Source organism: Ornithodoros turicata, chromosome 4 (assembly GCF_037126465.1).
Source record: "Ornithodoros turicata isolate Travis chromosome 4, ASM3712646v1, whole genome shotgun sequence".
Taxonomy (NCBI): Eukaryota; Metazoa; Arthropoda; class Arachnida; order Ixodida; family Argasidae; genus Ornithodoros; species Ornithodoros turicata.
Genome location: NC_088204.1, coordinates 88,766 through 107,433, shown reverse-complemented (window position 1 = coordinate 107,433; position 18,668 = coordinate 88,766). Strand labels below are relative to the sequence as shown.

At 45.1% G+C, this 18,668-nt stretch overlaps 1 protein-coding gene across 3 annotated transcripts in view; it reads left to right on the top strand.

Moving 5' to 3' along the window:
• LOC135390551 (KN motif and ankyrin repeat domain-containing protein 1-like) overlaps positions 1-18,668 on the top strand; it is a 41,841-nt gene that overhangs the window by 9,450 nt on the left and 13,723 nt on the right. For 2 of the 3 annotated variants that reach the window (XM_064620248.1, XM_064620249.1), the window contains exons 5-11: positions 5,113-5,302; positions 5,360-5,490; positions 9,414-9,596; positions 11,302-12,665; positions 18,132-18,219; positions 18,280-18,429; positions 18,488-18,586. In XM_064620248.1, the coding sequence (XP_064476318.1) occupies positions 5,113-5,302; positions 5,360-5,490; positions 9,414-9,596; positions 11,302-12,665; positions 18,132-18,219; positions 18,280-18,429; positions 18,488-18,586 (2,205 nt within the window). The remainder of the gene's footprint in view (positions 1-5,112; positions 5,303-5,359; positions 5,491-9,413; positions 9,597-11,301; positions 12,666-18,131; positions 18,220-18,279; positions 18,430-18,487; positions 18,587-18,668) is intronic. The other variant, XM_064620250.1, reaches the window with a different exon arrangement.

The following is an 18,668-nucleotide window of genomic DNA, read 5'->3' as shown; positions in this document are numbered from 1 at the left end:
GATGAGAAAGCGCAGAGCACGATTTGCCTCAGCGTTGAGGACAATCAGATTGTGCACATCTGTAATTGCGGCTCAGCGAAGGCGATGTGGCAAGAGCTACGCAAGGTTCATGAGCGAGCAAACCTTAGTAATAAGCTCTACCAATCCAAGTTAGCGGAGGACGAAGACATGCAAGGCTATATAAGGCGTACCTTGGAGTTAGTCGAGCGGCTGAGAGGGGTTGGACAGGAGACCACGGATTTCCAGGTAGCGGCTCTTTTGCTCAGTGGTCTCCCAGAGAGCTACGAGGCGCTCGTGACAGCCCTGGACGCACGGCCTGACGACGACCTGACGCTGGAGTACGTCAAAGGAAAACTCTTGGACGAGTATATGAAAAAGCGAACATCAAGTAGTTGAGCGTCTGGTTCGGGAACTGCCCTTCAAACGAAGAGAGACGACAGTAGGAAACCTTCGTCCGACGGGAGGCATTGCTACTATTGCAAGGAGGTAGGCCACTTGAAGTGGAACAGCCCCCGTTCGAAGGGGCGCAGGAAGCAGCGTCCGACCGCTCGTCATCGTCCGAAACTGCATTTCTCGCCGCTCCCGTATTGCCAGGTAGACCATGGTACGTTTACTCTGGCGCTACCAGCCACATGTGCAACGACAAGGATTTCTTCACGGAGGATTATCAGTCAGCAGAAACTGTTACCGTGGCGAATGGTCAGAGAATTTCTTCACATGGAATCGGTGATGGCATTCTACAGTGTCGCATTTCTGACTCCAAGTGCAAGTCGGTCAAGGTGAAGAATGTACTCTACGTACCTTCCCTCGAGAGTAATCTTCTGTCTGTCAAGCGCCTCACGCAACAAGGCAACATTGTGACATTTCAAGGAGACCACTGTATCGTCGCTAGGAGGCAGGAGGTGTTGGCTAAGGCAAAAGTGGAAAATGGCCTCTATCGCTTGTCCACTTTGAGTACTACGGCTGCCAATGTCTCTCGGACGTCTAGTCACCTTGAGTGCGTACACGTATGGCACCTTCGTCTCGGGCGTAGAGACGCAGTAGCAGTTAAGCGTTTACAGCAGGAAGATTTGGCAGATGGGATCCTGATCGGCGACTGCGACCACTTGGTAAAATAGCTGTATCAAAGGAAAGATGAAGAGGGCATCCTTTCCTAAAGAGACTTGGTCGCGAGCGGGAGCTGTTCTGCAGCCTGTCCACACGGATGTCTGCGGCCCCATGAGGACTATAACGCCTATAGCAAAAACAAGTACTCCCTCACTTTCATCGACAATTTTTCACGATACACTGTCCTGTACCTGCTGAAATCTAAGGACGAGGTATCTGCAAAGCTGGAGGAGTACTTGGCCCTGATGCACACAAAGTTTGGGCGTCATCCGCAGGTAATTCGCGGCGATAATGGGACAGAGTACACCAGTGGTAAGACACAGGCCCTTCTGCGCAAGTACGGTGTAACATTCCAGGCATTGATTCCGTACAACCCAGAGCAGAATGCAGTCACCGAGAGAAAGAACATGACACTCTGTGAGAGCGCAAGGAGTATGCTTTTTGGGGCAGGCCTTCCCAAGTTATATTGGGGCGAAACTGTTACGACTGCCTGCTACCTTCAACACAGGCTGCCTAGCAAAGCGATATCAAAAACGCCTTACGAACTCTGGACTGGCAAGAAGCCCCACCTGGAACACTTGCGCATGTTTGGCAGCACGGCCTATCTTCATGTTCCTAAGGAGAAGCGAGACAAACGGGACGCTCGAGCTCTTGAAGGTGTGCTAGTGGGCTTCAGCGAGATGCAGAAGGGGTACCGGGTGCTTCTTAAAGGTAGTCACAGTGTCAAAGTGACACGCAGTGTGATCGTTGACGAAAGCCCGATCATGGAAGCGTTCTGTGGAGAATCACCCGCTTTCCGGGCACACAGCGTTCGGAGCAGTCGTCTTCTGGTGAAGTTGAAGTGGAGCTGCTTAGCTTTCGCCCTCCTAGCTTGCCCTTGTGCGGTGACAGCGTTGGAGATGTTCCGGTGACTGACAGAGTTGTACCAGGGTCCGGTGCGGATGTTCAGATGGCAGATGGAGTTGCTCCCGCAGCTGATGGGGATGGTCCTGTTCAACCACGGCGCTCGAGTCTGAGCAACAAAGGAGTACCGTATTTTCACGCGTATTAGCCGCACCGCAGATAAGCCGCAGGACTCGTTTTTAGATACATTTTGAAAATGTTTTTGCAGATAAGCCGCGGGGAATACGACGCGACTGCTTTTTGCGCTAAACCAGTGATGCACATACAAAATCAATAGAGACTCTCAACGCTCGTCGACGTCGCACTCCCTGCTAGCTGCCCTGTTCCTGTACTGGTCCGCGAAGTTGACGACTTTTAGTGTCGTAGCTGTGCCTCCGCGTTGGAGCCATGCCTCACCTCTAACTGTCGTGCCCGTGTCCACGAATGCTGCTGCTCTCGTCAAATGAGAACTAACCCTTATCTGACCACGTTTTATCCTGATGTCAGGTGTATTGAACCCTTCCTGTGGGTCTGCCAGCAAAGGAGACCGTAGGGAAGGCCATAAACCCTGTGGTCCACATTCCGGTGTCGGCATGATGTATAACAAAGGAGGTCAGTTCTAGTGTTCTACTAAGATCAGATTGTGCCCTTGTTGCGTGTTTTTCGTGGATTGACGGGTTAGTGGTGTTCCAGGAGACATGAATCACTGTCACCCCTTTTGTTAAAGCCCGCCCCTGTTCGGTATTGTTCGTGCACTGGGAGGGCGGTTCTGTTCCGAAAAACATGAGGCACTGTCGGCCCTTTCGTTTAATCCGGGGTATGGGGAAAATACCAGGGAAAAATAGTCATCAGATAAGCCGCACCTGCGGATAAGCCGCAGAGCGTCCGCGAAAAAAAAAAAAATTGCGCATAAGCCGCGGCTTATACGCGTGAAAATACGGTACCTCCGGATCGTCTTTCTTATATAGCCTGCACGGCATCCGTGCCCGATCCAGTTAGCTGGAAGGACATGCAGAAGTTGCCAGCTGCTGACAAGGACAAATGCATAAAGGCTGCTGTCGAATGATGATGGCGGTCTGCAGTGCCGCACAAATCTTGCGGTGCATAACATTTTGGACTTGCTGAAGATATGCTTAGAACATTTGTTTCTCCAATTCAAAGGCAAAGTGTATAAACAGACAGACGGTTGCCCCATGGGAAGTCTGGTTTCGAGGTCTGTCGCGAACTTGGTCATGGAGTATATAGAAGAAAAGGCGGAACCTGGACCAAGAGTGTCTTTTTTATCGACAATACGTAAACGACAAATTTGTCATTGTTAAGAAGTATTACGTCAACACCTTTTGAGACGTTCTGAACAGCATCCACCCCATCACCCGTTTCAGCTATGACCACAAATCATTGAGATAAATCCCCTTCTTATGGCGATTTTGGATGATGCATTTGGGGCTCTTTTTTCTGCCCCAAACCAGAAGAGTAAATTCGGGTGGTGTGGCCAGAGCAGGAGCCGCATGCTCGGGTGATGCACTATGGAGCAGTTTTTTAGCTCTGGCTGCGAGAGAGTGAGCCAGAACTGTCTTCAACTTTTTTCTTCCGCTCTCGACGGCGAGCATGCGCATATATGTGCCTCTTGAGTGTTGTTTGCTACGTATTGTTCCTGTCATCTGTTTCTTTGTGCATTCACCATTGACGGCATGAATCTTTACGAAAGTAGTAGTGATGAAAGTTGGATTGACACGGATAATGCGAATGACAAAGAGGAAGATGTGACCTACTTCTCACAAGCTATGCTTGTGGTCAGGAGTACTTCTTAGCAAACCTAAAAAAAGACGCCGCCAACGATGCTGCCACAAGTTCATGAACGCACAATGCGTAGCGAGGGGCCCCTCGTAGAAGAGCGATAGAGCGAGTGGACCATCCGACAAATTCAGGTGATGACTGCCCCAGAGCAACTCGTGCACTGGACCTGGGCACTCTTGCTTGGATTACCAGATGCATCACCCGAAATCCCCATTAGATGTCATAGTTGACAGGAAACCAGATGGTACTTTATCGACGTGAGTATACAGGAAACCCTGTGGCTCTGGTTAAGTCCTGCACTACAAATCGGACCACCCTTTGGAACATAATTGATCCGTAGTTGGATCCATGGTAAGCCATGGAATGAACTATAAACGGTCCATTTCTTTTTTTTTTTCTATCTCGTTGGCTTCTGTGTTCCATCCGGTTGTAGGTGCTGTTGATGAAAGTCTGGGCTAACACCTGTGTCGTAAATTGTTCTTTCGTTGTTCCTTGGTGGGCAGATTCACACAAGACAGCAGTTGACGCGTATAACCTCTGCGGTTGAGGCTGTTGTGTACTTTGAATTTGAATTGGTGGTGGGGGATGGAAGTGGGCGCTCATTGAGATTTGGGGTGTTGAGCTGCCCCTAGTTGTACCGTCCTTGTGCCGTCATCTCCACCACTTCACTCATTAGAAAATGGACAGTTGCGAAAGTGCAACTGTCCATTATTTTTAATCCACGTCACACGAAGGTCGCAAAACACATCACAGTACAGAGTATAGGACCACCCGCAACAGGAATATTATGTACGTGATTGCTGGCCCTTTGATGATATAATAAATGTGATGGACTTTTAACTTTATTTATTGAACCAGCCTGATAACACTTATGTGGTTAACGCCATAAAATACTCTTCCTTTCCTGAAATGATGTTGCACTACGTCAACGAGTTTCATAGAGGTACAACCTCGAGCTTGGTTGGAGAAAGTCGTCCTACGCAATAGATTGAGCCTCAAGTTTTAGGGTTTAACCCGATTCTTCCCCGAACTTGCACCCCGAACTGAAGGTTGCCTCTTTAGGGTGAAACTCAATTTTTACCCAGCAAATTGCACTCACTGAGACGACTGCAGGAATGCGCACTAACTTGTTTGGCAGCAGACAGTTACATCACCATTTGTAGTGAACCAATTCAGTTAGTTTGAGTAACTGAGCCTGATTTCTGCCTGAATTAAGCATAATGGAAGTTTTTCCACACGATTTTGCATTAAACTTGAGCGCTCTAACAATAGATTCTCTATAAAATACTCAAGTTGACTGTACATTGAGCTTTTGTACCGTCTTAGAAAACTGCGATGAGTGCCCCTCCTCCCGACCTGCTCTCTTCAAGCGCACTTCAGGACGTCTTTAAGGACTTTGAAGATGCTCTGAGCAGCCATGAAAAGGGATTTTCCAACAACACAAGGGCTGACCTTGAGAAGGTGGACCTGTTGAGAAGCGCATACTCTGATGCTCCCGTGACATTTTCTGACACAGGTGAGCCTCTGCCTGAAACTTTCTGCAAGCTTCAAACTGTGTATTGTTTTGTAACAGAACATCCTGCTGTTGTATCGGAACTGCACCATGATATATTAGACGCAGTGTTCAGTCCTTCACGACCGCGCAGTGATTCATTCAGCTCCATTTCATCTCAGTCCACTACAGCGTCCTATGCAGTGCCAGATGTAAGTTACTATTAATCCTAATGTATTTACTGTGATATGTCTTACATTAACATACCTGCCAACCTGACCAACTCAAAATTCAGGAGAGGGGCCGCATTAATTTTGTGCACGCAAAATAGCATTGCCACTGTATTGCAATTCCTCTACGTCATAAGTAGCCACTATCAGGTGGAGCTGTGATGCACTAGTGTTGCGTCCGTCAACCGCAGTTGCGAAGACACATTGTGTTAGGACATTGCATTTCGCACACAGTGGTCTTCGTCCATCCTTTTTCCCTTCCATCACTTTTTGGGAGCATCTTCCGGAACAGCTGTCAGAAATGGTTGCTTACGCTCTGCGGATGTTTGTGCTCAACCAGAGAGCCTGTGAAAAGGCACTTGGCATGTAGGAGGAACACGTGTTTGGAGAGCGCCATCGGAGGAGATGAAATTACTGTACGAGACTGGACTGACTGTAGGACAATAGCACGTCTTCTCAAGAAACATTGACCCATTGAAACACGCTATCTGCCGTTACCTCCAGCCATGGATCATCATGCTGCGGAACACGGTTACGGGCTGTACAATTCTTCAGGAATACATTTGCGCAGCTCTTGAAGGAAAATTGGAGAAGACAAGCCCAAGCATTGGACCCAAGACCTGTTTGCCGGGAGATTGGAGGGCACATCCATAGAATCGGGAGACTGAACGAAATTTGGGAGTCTCCCGATAATCCGGGAGAGTTGGCAGGTATGCATTAAAAATTGTAACACGTTTGGAGGGTGCACAAAAAGGCCAAGAGAAACATATTTACATTGTGTCTCATTTTCCATGAATGCCACAAAATTTTCATAACCTCTTATCATTACACCTTGATTCTTTATAATTTTTCTGCGTTTAATATTTTATTTCACCTGGTGATGTATGTGGAGGTTTCTGCCTTCACTGACTACATGTGTAAATTGGGGGTATTGTTTGCAACATTGCCCAAGGAGTCTGCCTAGGGCTATGACATATCACCATGCAAGGAGGGTTGACTGAAGTGCTCTCCACCACTTAGGCACTTGACTTAGGACTTAGACTATGCTGCTTGACAACAGGAATGAGTCTTGAATAAGACACAGCATAGTGCATATGAACGACAGCAGAACTGGGTACCGGCATCTCGAGCAACACTGGCTCGACAGCATCATCTGATCTGACCTACATGTCACCAGACACTGCGTTGAGCATACTCAACTGCAACATGCAGAGTATTGTAGCACATTCAGTACGTCACACTGACAAACTGTGAAGCTTGTGCAGTCTCCGCACACACACAGTAATACGACTTTTCTCTAATGGGATAGATGGTCGCTACTAATGGGATTAAGACGAGCCACGTTTGTCAGGTTTTGGTGCATTGTGCTCTCATGTAGCTTTTCATTATCCCTGTTGTTGCTCATGCAAAATCATGCTCTTCGCCCCTTGGACACTGTGTTGCAGCAGTACCTTGTGGTCAGCGAGACATGAATGCACGATCTCGAATGCGCTGTACCGATCACTAGCTACAAATGCGTGTCTCGTTCTAACTACCATGGCAAGACTGGACGCCAGTGGTGTCGCATTATACAAGCAGATACTCAGCCAAACCACTTGTTGCCCGATCACCATGGAAAAGCACATGCAGTGCACTCGATATCGTGGTGATGTATGTCTGGCAGAAATAACAATTGGCCCTACCTTTCGATACATCCTCTGCTCTCGTTGTCACATGACATCTGTGTGCTCTCGTTTAATTCATTAGCGCCTAGTGGCGCCAACAACAGCCCTGATCTGTTTTTCCTAATGGATGCCGACGTACCGATAGTCCTATGTATTGACTGCAATCTGGGCATAACGCAGAACACACACACATGAAGGACATGTTCAACATTGATTGGGCGACACGGGTGATAACGGTACAAGTCTGGGCAATGCTTCTCTAGATCTCACTTTGACACTCAGTATCAGCGTTGAATGCCTCTATTTCATCTACTTCTCGTATCATCGTCCGGTGTTGAGCAGAGTGGTGAAACGACTTTCCGCTCTGTCGCACACTATACCGTACTTGCCCAAGCAAGAGGATCGACTGTAGCTGTAACGTTCACTCACAGACTTTGTTTTAGCACTAACACTAAAATACAAAACTTTCATTTCTTTAATTTACTGTAATTTATAGATACAGTCAAACCTCAATATAACAAAACTCACGGGGACTGCAATTTATTTAGTTGTATCGAACATTTTGTTGTATTGAATGGAAGGTCGCGAATCATGAGGGTGTGCGCCAATAACTCCCTCTACGATCTGGAAAAAAAATTTCATGAAAAATGCCATCAATGACAAATAGTGCCAAAGGACACTTACAGCATATTATTCTTGCATGAAATTGATGGTTGTTTGCGTCTGCATTGTGAGGAGATAGAAGATGCGGTGTCATGCATTGTTTGTACCCACCAAAGCCTCCACAGCTTTCTCCACATCGTGTTGTGATCCCGCAAACCTATGGCTGTACGTCTTTCCCATGGCTCTTCGGTGCTATGACATGTTTGTCCCCGTAGAGAAAAATCATCTAGACTGATTTCGTCATGTACGACACCACACGAACGAAGCGTTTCCCACGCTTTGCGTGTTGTGCTTTGCTGTTGCCTTCGTCCCATACTTGGCTGCAGCCGGACAGTTCAAAACCAACGCAGGAAGGAGAAACCTCAGAAGGAAAATTCTGAACATTGCAATGACTCAGACTTCCCCTTGTAGGCACAGATTCCTCCTGACCCTAATTGTGAGCGCCATCCTTTGCTGCAGAAACAAGACTGTGGTTGCGCCCTTTGTTTTCGGGACCCGGAAGTGGACTTTGGAGTCATAAACCTTATCTCATTCTTTCGCTGTATGGAGGCAGCGGCTAAAAAGTACTTTGTTTTAGCGTGAGTTAAAATAAAATACATCTCAGGCCCTTTGCCAGGGAATCCAAATTATTTCGTTGTATCGTGTTTCGTAGTAACGAGGTTTGACTGTATGCGCGAAACTGCGCATGCCTTTTGGTTTGCGTAATGCAGCAAAAACATTTCAGCAATTTATCGGCTCCACTGTCAGAGGTTTACCATTTGTCTACGCATACGTCGACAATATCTTCATGGCCAGCCCCAATCCAGAAACAAATGCTGAGCAGCTACGTGTTCTTTTCGCTCCACTCTGACACAATGGCATCATCATTAATGGTAACAAAAGCAAATTTGGCGTCTCGGAGCAGGATTTCCTTGGCCATCGCATTAATCAGCACGGCATCCTTATTTATTTCATTTATTTCAACTCTCTCCATTCTCACTGCGTATTCATGTTAAAAACTTGCGGCCGTGTCCCAACACATCCTACCGCCACTTTTTGCTACAATTTATTATTGACATTGTAAATAATTGAAATGATTTGACACAATCGAGTTTCGGTCGGTTATTCTAGCAAAGTTCGTTCAAGTGACGTTCGTTCAAGTGGTGTTTTACTGTATCTACAAAGTGATGCTTGGCTATCCCTTCAAGACTATTTCGTATTAAAATTTTGCATAGCAGCACACTGCATTCAAAACCTGAATTTTTTATGAAAAGCTGCCTGAACACAAAGGAGCTTCAGTAGGGTGACTCCTTCAAAACCACCTTTTGTGCTCGAAAGGTACTTCTGCACTCGATGCAGCTGGAACTGATGTCTCAATTGAAAATTCAATCCTGTCGTCAATGAGCGTAGCACCATGCTCACTGACTGGTGAATAACAATTAATTCCTGCTTGAACCTTGGTCACAGAATGGATACCCTTAGCAGATAATGGAGATGGCAAAGGTTGCATGTATCTTGTGATGTTCACCAAGAGGATTGTAATATGCTTACTTACGCATAACAACTTAGCTACAATTTAATTTTTCTGCGTGATTTCAGCTGTCTCAAAACTGGAGGTTTGCATCGCGACAGCTGGCTGAGTCAGTGGCGGCTCTTAATGCTCCTAACACAGGTGGGGAACCTAACTGGGCAGCACTAACTCGAGTTCGGCAGATGATGGCATCAAGCCTCAAACAACTGAGGCAACTGGAGGAGCAGGTCAAGACAATTCCACTCCTCCAGGTATCTATTCATATTGCGCTGTATTTACGGACAATCTACTTACCGTATTTACCCAACCCTAAACTTATGCCCGCTTAACCTGCTTTTATTTGTTGTGCGTCATAAAATGGTTTCATGCAGAATTTCGAACCGAATTGAAAACTGAAAAAAAAAAAACACACAATTTTCTAGATAAACTGGAACCAAACCGAACTGATATTGCCACTACTGTGTTGGAACTGAACTGGGTGCGAACCAAAAAAAAAAATGAAGACATGTTTACCGGTTCAAATAAGGGTTGGGAAACCCTGAAATGCACGCAGCAACTACGCACCAAATTGGGTGTATCATTATTTGTCACAGTTTTCAATGAATTGGAATGTTCGGCAACCTCTAGCAGACAACAATCAAGCCAGCAAGCCGTACTCTTTTCTTCTTTCTGGAAACACCCGGCAACATTGGCAAAAAAGCACGCACTAAAATTTCGATTTCTCGGGCACTACTCTCAGTAGCTGCTCTCTGTGCACTTTGTGCTACTTCTGTAAGTGACCTTTCGTAGACTATAATGAGCCATGAGTGGTCTGGTATTGTTGTTGCATCCATGTAAGGCATGCAAGGTGCCTTTCATATAGAGGTGTGTGAATATTGGAATTTTCAAATATGAATTGAATACAAGTAACTGCAAAATTGTCCTTCGAATATCAAATATCACGTCATACAATAAAGGCTCCTACGAGTAACAGTTAAGCCCCGAAAACAAGTATGGTCACAGCTGTGTTCTGCTGACCCTTAGACAAATGCTCCAAGGTCTACGAAGGAATATGTATTAAAGGGGCACTAAAATGCAAAAACAACTTGGAGCTGGAACTCGGGAAGCAAAAATTGGTGGCATTCAACGAGATGGCAGGGGAAGCACGCGCATATCTATTGTGGCCATGTGGATTTGGAACAGGCCCGATCATATTGTTCCGTACATGCATGGCACGATGCACATTGCTGCATTTTTAATAACGATTCGCTGAATTGTAGCCCACAACAGTTATAGCCAATGTTCCATGATAATATGAAGTTTAAAAAAAAGTGAAGTTAGAAAAAAAGAAAAGAAAAAGCAGGCTTGCATCATTGTGCTATTTTGTTGAATCTGTTGTGTAGGTCACATGAGTTATGCAGACTGGGACGAGTAAACGTCGGATGCATTTTGAAGATCCCATATTGTGCTTCCCATGCTCTTGTGTGGTATTCAGAGCATGTAGTACTGGGAATAGAGAAAATAGAAAATACAAAATAAAATGAAGTCGTTCATGTCATTGCACAACAGGTATAGCCATTACTAAAATTCAGCGCCAGGCCATCATTTTAATTTTTGTTTCTGTTTCTAGTAATGGAGTATTATGGTATGTGTTTCCGTTTTTGTTATCATCCACAATTTCGGTAATAGACAGTTTCGGTTTCCGTTACCGTTCCTTCTATGTAGAGTTTGGACACCCTAGCCGAGGAGGCGAACTCCCGGGCATGCAAACGCTGCAATACAGCTAGTCTCATTGGACCAGAAAGGATTCCATTTGCGTTGAGTTTTACAACATTATAACATTGTTGGGGCATCCTATTTGTATTTCTACTTACTTTGCCCCATCATTATCGGGTCTAAAACAAAAGTGCATGACAGTGTGTTATTTTCTAGATAAGGCCCCTGTGAAACCTGAGTGTGAAATGTAATCATTACCAGGTGAAGATGTCTATACTAAAAGAAGAAAAGCGTCTGCTCATGCTGCAACTCAGAGCCAAAACTGTGGGGCCAGTCGGAGACATTTCTCCTGGTGATGACGTATCTGCTCGCCTTCGCAAGTTGGATGACAATGGAATTGCGACCCCTCGTCTGCAGTGTCTCACAGAAAGTGAAACAGACGTGGCTGCAAGCCTATCTGCACTCGCTGCATCTCTGGATGCTGCATTCAGGAAGACCCCCCAGCAGGCACTTATTCGAGAAGGCACCTTCGTAGACTCTGTCACTGATGTCCGCAAGCCAGCTTGTACTCAGAGGACTATTGGTGTAGAATGCTCTGTGCCAACACGGTCTATTGGTATCGGCGATGGACAAGTTTTAATGGATGTGGTTCATACAAAAGAGACCGAGCTAAAAGAAGCAATAGAGGCCATTACTTCAGAAAGAAACCTTAAACGGCATGAATCGCGGGAAACAAACACAGATTCAGACTTAGATGCGGAAAAGAAGAAAAAAAGAAAAGAATGTCTTAAAGTTATGCGTGTCGAGCACACATCAGTGAAGCCAAACCGCCAACCGTGTGTTGACTGTGCCACGCAAGCAGTCAAGAGGACAATAACTGCAGATGCTGCCACAGCTACTGAAAGGGTGTCCTTTGCAGATGCGAGTGTTGTCGTAGATGTTACAACCCCAGCAGTATCTAAACTTGGGACTCTGCACCAAAGTTCTCAAACTCACCGCATCTTGAAAAGCAACATTTGCATACAAGTGGCTCCAGCGGCCATCAAAAAGCGTGACACGTGCGTCCAACTCGACCCAATTGACAGACGACACGTTGGATTGCAGGTGGATATGCAGGCTAAGAAGCCAACCTCTGCTGCTAGAAAGCACTCGGTTTGTGTTGGTAACCATGTTAAAATGCGTGACTGTGCCACCTCTGCAAGCATTTTGAAACAAACACAGGCCAGTGGAGAGTGTTCTATTTTGGACACCTTCTGCGACAGATGTGAGCTCAAGCAGACGGAGACTATTGGTGTAGGGGATGCAGACGTCAGTGTGACTTATTGTGAAGGCTGCCTGCAGAAACAAGAGTGGCCTACAGATGAACAGCAGGTCATGTCACGAAGCTTTGGTGTGAACCTGTGTGATAAGTGTAGCAGTCAGATTGAGAATGTAGCTAAGGATTTCATAGACAAAAATGTCCTGGATCCAGCGCTACCAACATTGATGTCTCGTATACCAAAGCTTGCATCAAGGGCAGCACGGTCGAGGCCCACTTCGGCACCATTGGGATGCGAAAATAGACGAGTCCTGCTTGGCAGCCTGGATGTACCTGAACGGTCGGAACCTCGTGATCGATCTCAAAAGTAAGCTTCCTGATATCTTTGTCTTATAAATGTGAATATTGGGTTGTGGTGAGACACAAAGCTCCAAGATCATTTTTGACTTTTCCACACATTATGTGCACTTTGGTACTGCTGTTACAGGTGGGCAGTCTCTCAAAGTATTCCTTTTTCTAAATATCCTGTCTACTTTTGCCTGAGATACTGCCGTTCTTTTCATTACTTACTAACTGCAAACACACACATAAAGGGAGAAACCATAAACTGTTTGGTTAGTTGGTACATAACTGTGAAAATGGTGTAGTGTAGGAAAAGACGAACACGAGGAGGAGATGGCACACGACAGCGAGGCCCTCTTTTTGTCTGCTCAACTCATTTTCTTGTATGGAGTTGCACTGAGGTACACTCGCTCGCTGTTGTGTTTTTAAATTAAGCACCATCTCTTTCTTGTGTTGTGCCATTTCCACAATACATTTTGGTTCATGAAGGCCACAAAAGTGGGGACTTATGTACTTGTAACTACTTGACTACTTGTAATTAAACTACTCTGTGGTAGTTAAAAAGTAGTTAGACTACCTTCAAAGATGGTAGTTACAACAGCTAGTTAAGCTTACTTTTTTGTAGTTGACTACAGCAGTTAGGTTACAGCGGGCTACAGCCACTTAACACTTTTTAACTTGGCCTTCTTTCTTTGTGGTTATTAGCGAAAACTCTGAGAATTTTTCATCTTTCGCATCACATGCACAAAATATGAGCACTATGCATCTGACACAGGCAGCAGAAGCTCCTTCAGGGAGAGAATTGCATAATGCACAGCAACGCTCAACGCAGGTACACAGAGACGCATGCTTCGCCTAGCGCAAGAGCGCGTGGGACGAGAAGGGGTTTCAAAGGGGTCAGTATCCAACGTGTTACAGCAGGACCGTTGGCTTTCGGAGCATTGGTGAGAAAGGTTGAAGAATGGTTGAGTTACACTTGTTAGACGTGGAACGGAGACATTCGTTGTCAAATTTGTGTACAGAAATGCTATGGCACATGAGCAGAAAGTACGTCTTTTGTGTTAACCAGGCTACGTAACGATCGACACACGTTGAAAAACCTTACGCCCCCTCCGTCGTCAGATTGGGGGCCATGATTGTATCATTACATGACATATCACTACATCAGTATTGTATGGAGTGGCGCGTGCTGTGCTATGAATTTTCAGAGAGTGGGATCTCGCTGTCTTCTCGCTCCCCATACACCCACATGCTATTTCTACACGTAAGCGATCATAGATATAACGATGAGCACAAAATATCAGAGTGGTTACAAATGTAGTTAAACAACTAATCCTAGTAGTTGCAAAGCAGTTTTCACTAGTACAGCTTGGGACAAAAGTTTATGGAACACGACATTGGCGTATTTCATCACCCAAGCTGCTCCCTACGAGATATCAGAAAGAGATAGAATAAGAAACGGCTATTCTATTCATCTCTTATATTTGTTTGCCATGGGTGTTTCTGAATCAGATGCTGTCATGGTAGGAACGTGTTTTGCCAAAAGAACAAGCAGAAAAAGAAGTTGTGAATAAGCTAGTGCAGATCCTTACAAGTATGTCTAGGGATGTTTGTGTGCTTTAACAATGAGAGGCACCTTTGACTGTTTTGTAACTGCAGTTTGGAAATTGTTTGAGTGACATACAGAAACACACTCAAAGACTCAGCTAAGTGGTACGCGTGAGGCATCACTCCTCATGCACTCTGGAGACAATAAAACCAGCAAAAGAAGCAGTCTGCAAACTCTGTGGATAGCTGAAAAAATTACGACAATGGCTTCATTTGGTACTGCGGGAGACGGGGGATTTACAGCCATGTCACACATGTCACAAAAAATGACATCGACCCATTCGCTTCCAACACGCTGCTTCCAAAATGGGAAAGGGCCAATGTGCAAGAAGCCAGTGACCCCCAGAAAAGCACTTCTTTTAGGAGCATTCCTATAGATGGCGATACTGTAAAGGCTGCTTGTGTATTGTATTGCTTAGATCATTGACACAAGATGGCGTTCTATGTTGACTTCGGTGGGTCAGTTTGTAGTGTGTCTGCTAACTGATTCCAAGGTTGTGAGTTTGATCCTCGCCGAGGGCGCCAGCAACTGATTAGACAACTTCGTCTTCCGCGAGGGATGTTAAACACGGTGTACTCTCAGGCGGGCAAAACTACCTCCGCAGACTGACCACTATGGTGTCGCTCATGGTCACAGTTGTCTTGCGACATAAAGCCACATATCAATGTACAGTCAGGTCTCGATTATCCAGACACCTCGGGAGTCGTCCCTTTTCGTCCAGATAATGAATTTCCGGATAGCTGAACCAAGCAAACTTCCAGGGAAATCCAAAAAATTTTGGAGACCTAGCTCCAGAAAAGGAATCAAGGAAAAGATTTTTACTTCAGAAATTCATGTGAAGGGAGCTGCTCGAGATTAGTAGGCGCAGGTGTGACAGAATTTTGGTAACAGGCACGGCACCCTCTTCGTCACCCTGCTGTTCAAAGGAGGGTAATGACTCAGAAAGGCGGTCCAACACACATGCTTTTGTCTTTTTGTTTTGTCTTTGTCTTTTGCGTAAGCCAAAAGACAGGCGATGCTTTCGGATGGCTTGGACATTAACGTTAACGTGTGGATACAGGGCACCTCTTCCACTTATTGTCTACCATCTCTACCATGTGCTCGCACACACAAAAAAAGGAGAGACCTATGAAGAAAGGGAAGTCAAACAGTGAGATGTTATCCTTTTGAGGACAGAGGCCGTTGATGCAGTTCCGATAAGCGAATCAGAATGACGTAGCTTCTGGAACATTGTTTCCCGTACTTGCTGTCTGGATACGAATCACAAGTTCTCGATAACCGAGACCAATGGTTCGTTTCCGGTAATGTAGTCCGGATAACGAGTTTTCCAGATATCTGAACTGTCCGATATGTGAGACATGACTGTATGATTATTCATGTCGGCTACACATTTTCTGAATATTTTTTAGGATATTTAGACAGAAAAATGACAACTTGGTGATCGTCCTTTTGCATGTAGGATATGTGAAAACACAGAATCCTGGAGGAGCAGATATCTTGGCGATGAATTTCTTGCATTGTAATTTGCAAGTGACAATGATGGCCATTTATGCATTCCAATTCACACTAGACAATGAATGCAGTGGGATATGGAAGGTGGCTGAGGCGCCGGATGCCTCTATGTATTAAATTACTTGACACCAGGGCAATTTCTAGGTGTGTTGGATTTGTCTATGTTTCAGGACATAAACAAAGCGAAAATTATTATCGTGTGAGTTTTGCAGTGGAAGTTTAGTAACTTCCACTGCAGCAGAGAAATGCCTGTTCTCGCTCCCATTGTTTGCTAAGAATAACAGTTTTAGTACATTTGACGTGACATTCATCAAGCAGTCTATCAGTAGCCACTATGCACGATATTTTTGCTCTCTGGTGTAGCTCATGTCGGTTCTTGCTCTTCTCATGAGCATGGTTTTGCCCATGCGCACAGCAAAATTTGGCACCTGTTCAGGATTTTGTTAAAAAATGGGCTGGCTTTGTGTAATGACTGGCTCCAATTTCCCCAAAAACCTCTATTTATTTGCTAATTAATTAATTTTAGATAATTAGTGATCTGGTGGTTACATGCCTTCTTGGGCAGTATATCTGTCTGGCTACGTAAGCTTATTGCACACAGCAGCAGGAAGAGTGGGGAAGGCCTAAGGGGTAGCAGGAGGAAAAAAGAGCCTCACTGACAACCCAGCAAGTCAAGTTCATCTTTGAAGAGGCTGACAGGAAAACAACTGTTGCAAGGTTGGCGCACCTGGTTGATCCTGAAGGCCTCAAGTCACTGCCAGCTTTGACATCTTGTGATTTTTAGCAATGAAAACAAATTGTTGGGGATGGCAAAACAAATAAACCAGCTTAGTTCTCCTTCCAACTGTGAAAGTGTTGTTTATGAAATTTCTACAACCTGTCAGATCTGTTCATGCTGGTCAGACTGGCTGGTGCATAAATGCTTGCTTAACATCTCAGTTCAGTGCACACCTGTGAGAATGCACCTGTTGCACCTAAAGTGCCGTATTGATGAGTGCAGGTCCTGCATGTTGTTCACTAATACAAATTTTCTGTATAAGTAGCAATTTTCACGAGCACTTAATTTTTGCAGATGCTATTTTTTTGCAAAGTCCTCTGAAGCAAACAACACCCCTGGAACTCTGTGGTTCAGGATCAGCGTACTGCAAAATTAACGTCTTGTGAAATATTTCCTAAACATGGCTCCATCCGAATTTGCGAATTATTAAGATTACAAAATTAACCACTTCTACAGCAGTCAGCCACAAGAAAGAGCTGTGCACCAGGGGCAGACTTTGCAATTAACCATCCTCCTATCAGCCTCTCCAAGGATGAACTTGACTTCCTAGCTGATCATTGAGGCCTCTTCCTGTTGCTGCCCCTCAGGCCTTCCCCTGAAGGGTGTATACCAACCTAGAAAACTTGGGAGACTGATGATTGTCAGGGAAGTTGCTAAAAAGCAGGTCAAGTGTGGGCAGACAAGTGCCATGACGATGCACAGTGCATTGTTAGTGCTTGTCAGTGAAGCTGAAGATTGCTGCAAGTAGCAGTTCACCAACACAACAAGCTCAGAGGCAAAAAAGTAGGGAAGCCCCTCTACTGAGTGACTTTTAGCAAAAAAAGACAAGAGTATATGAGGCATAATGGAGTAAAGCACTGCACGGAGAGGGGCCTGGGCCTCTACATTGCCGAGCCTAGGTTGGGCTCGAGCCTGTGTTACCCCACTTTTACAGCCCACTACATTGGGCTGGTATATCAAAGGAAGGCCGGGCAGGGTCTGGGCATGAGGATGTGGCACATGCAGTGCTCTAGTTTTGAGTCTCCCTACTCCAGGAAAAAAAAAAATATTGGTTCTTTTAAACAGTGATGAGGAACACATATTTGTATTCTGTTTGTTTGAATTCAATATGTGATTTGTATTATTTAGTTATTCCATAGATGTTCTGTTTTATGAGTGATCTGTATGAAAACTTAGGAGCAAGCACCGGGTTCCTGTTGGGAGAAAAGCAAACACGGCATTAGCGAGGCATTTTCTCTTCTAAATGGAATGTTGAGCACACTTTGTGCTTTTGCTTGCCTTTGTAAGGGTTAGATAAAGCTGAAGGACTTACTGGAACACAGGTTTTAGTTTTACCGAAGAACCCTTTGATGAGATGTGGTTGATCTCGTGATCGCTACCACAGTTTTCTTTTGTTTTGGTCACGAAATTGGCTCGAAATAGTCAGCAAAAATGTGGAAAAATGAGGGAATTTTAAGGGTGCCTCTTTCTGTTGTACACAATAAACCTCAATTTGAGCTTGTGTGGTGTCATATCTTGCATGATCATTTAGCAGTTTCCCATAGGATCCCTGCAGCCCTCAAATTCTTTGTCTCTTCTCCAAAAATGACCAGGCACGAATTGAGCAAAGAGGTAAAGGCTGCCTGCAAAGTTCTCAATGATTACCTCATGAAGCCAGAAAGAGGAGATCCAAATAAGCTGGTATGTTTCCTGAAAATTGGTTCAAAGTTTCATATTAAAGCTTATCTCCACATATTTTAGAAAACAGCAGTGACCCTTATTCAGCAAGAGTGGTTCCGAGTGGCCAGCCCTGCAAACGCGGATCCCAATGTTGTCGAGGACTACATGGACGGTTTTGAAGAATATTCAAGACACCTGCTTCATCGCATTGTCAACATGGCCGACGTTAATGTAAGACATGTGAGACACCTGTATGGGCATGAGTTAAGCAAGCTTTATTTGTCTTCAGGGAAACACAGCAATCCACTATGCTGTTTCGCATGGAAACTTTGACGTTGTCAGCATTCTCCTCGACTCAAAAGTGTGCGATGTCAGCAAGCAGAATAAGGTTTGTTGTCATTGTTACTTTGAATAGGATCCTACCAATCACTTTTTATTTTCCGAAATTTTCTCATTTTTTTTCCCTCAAC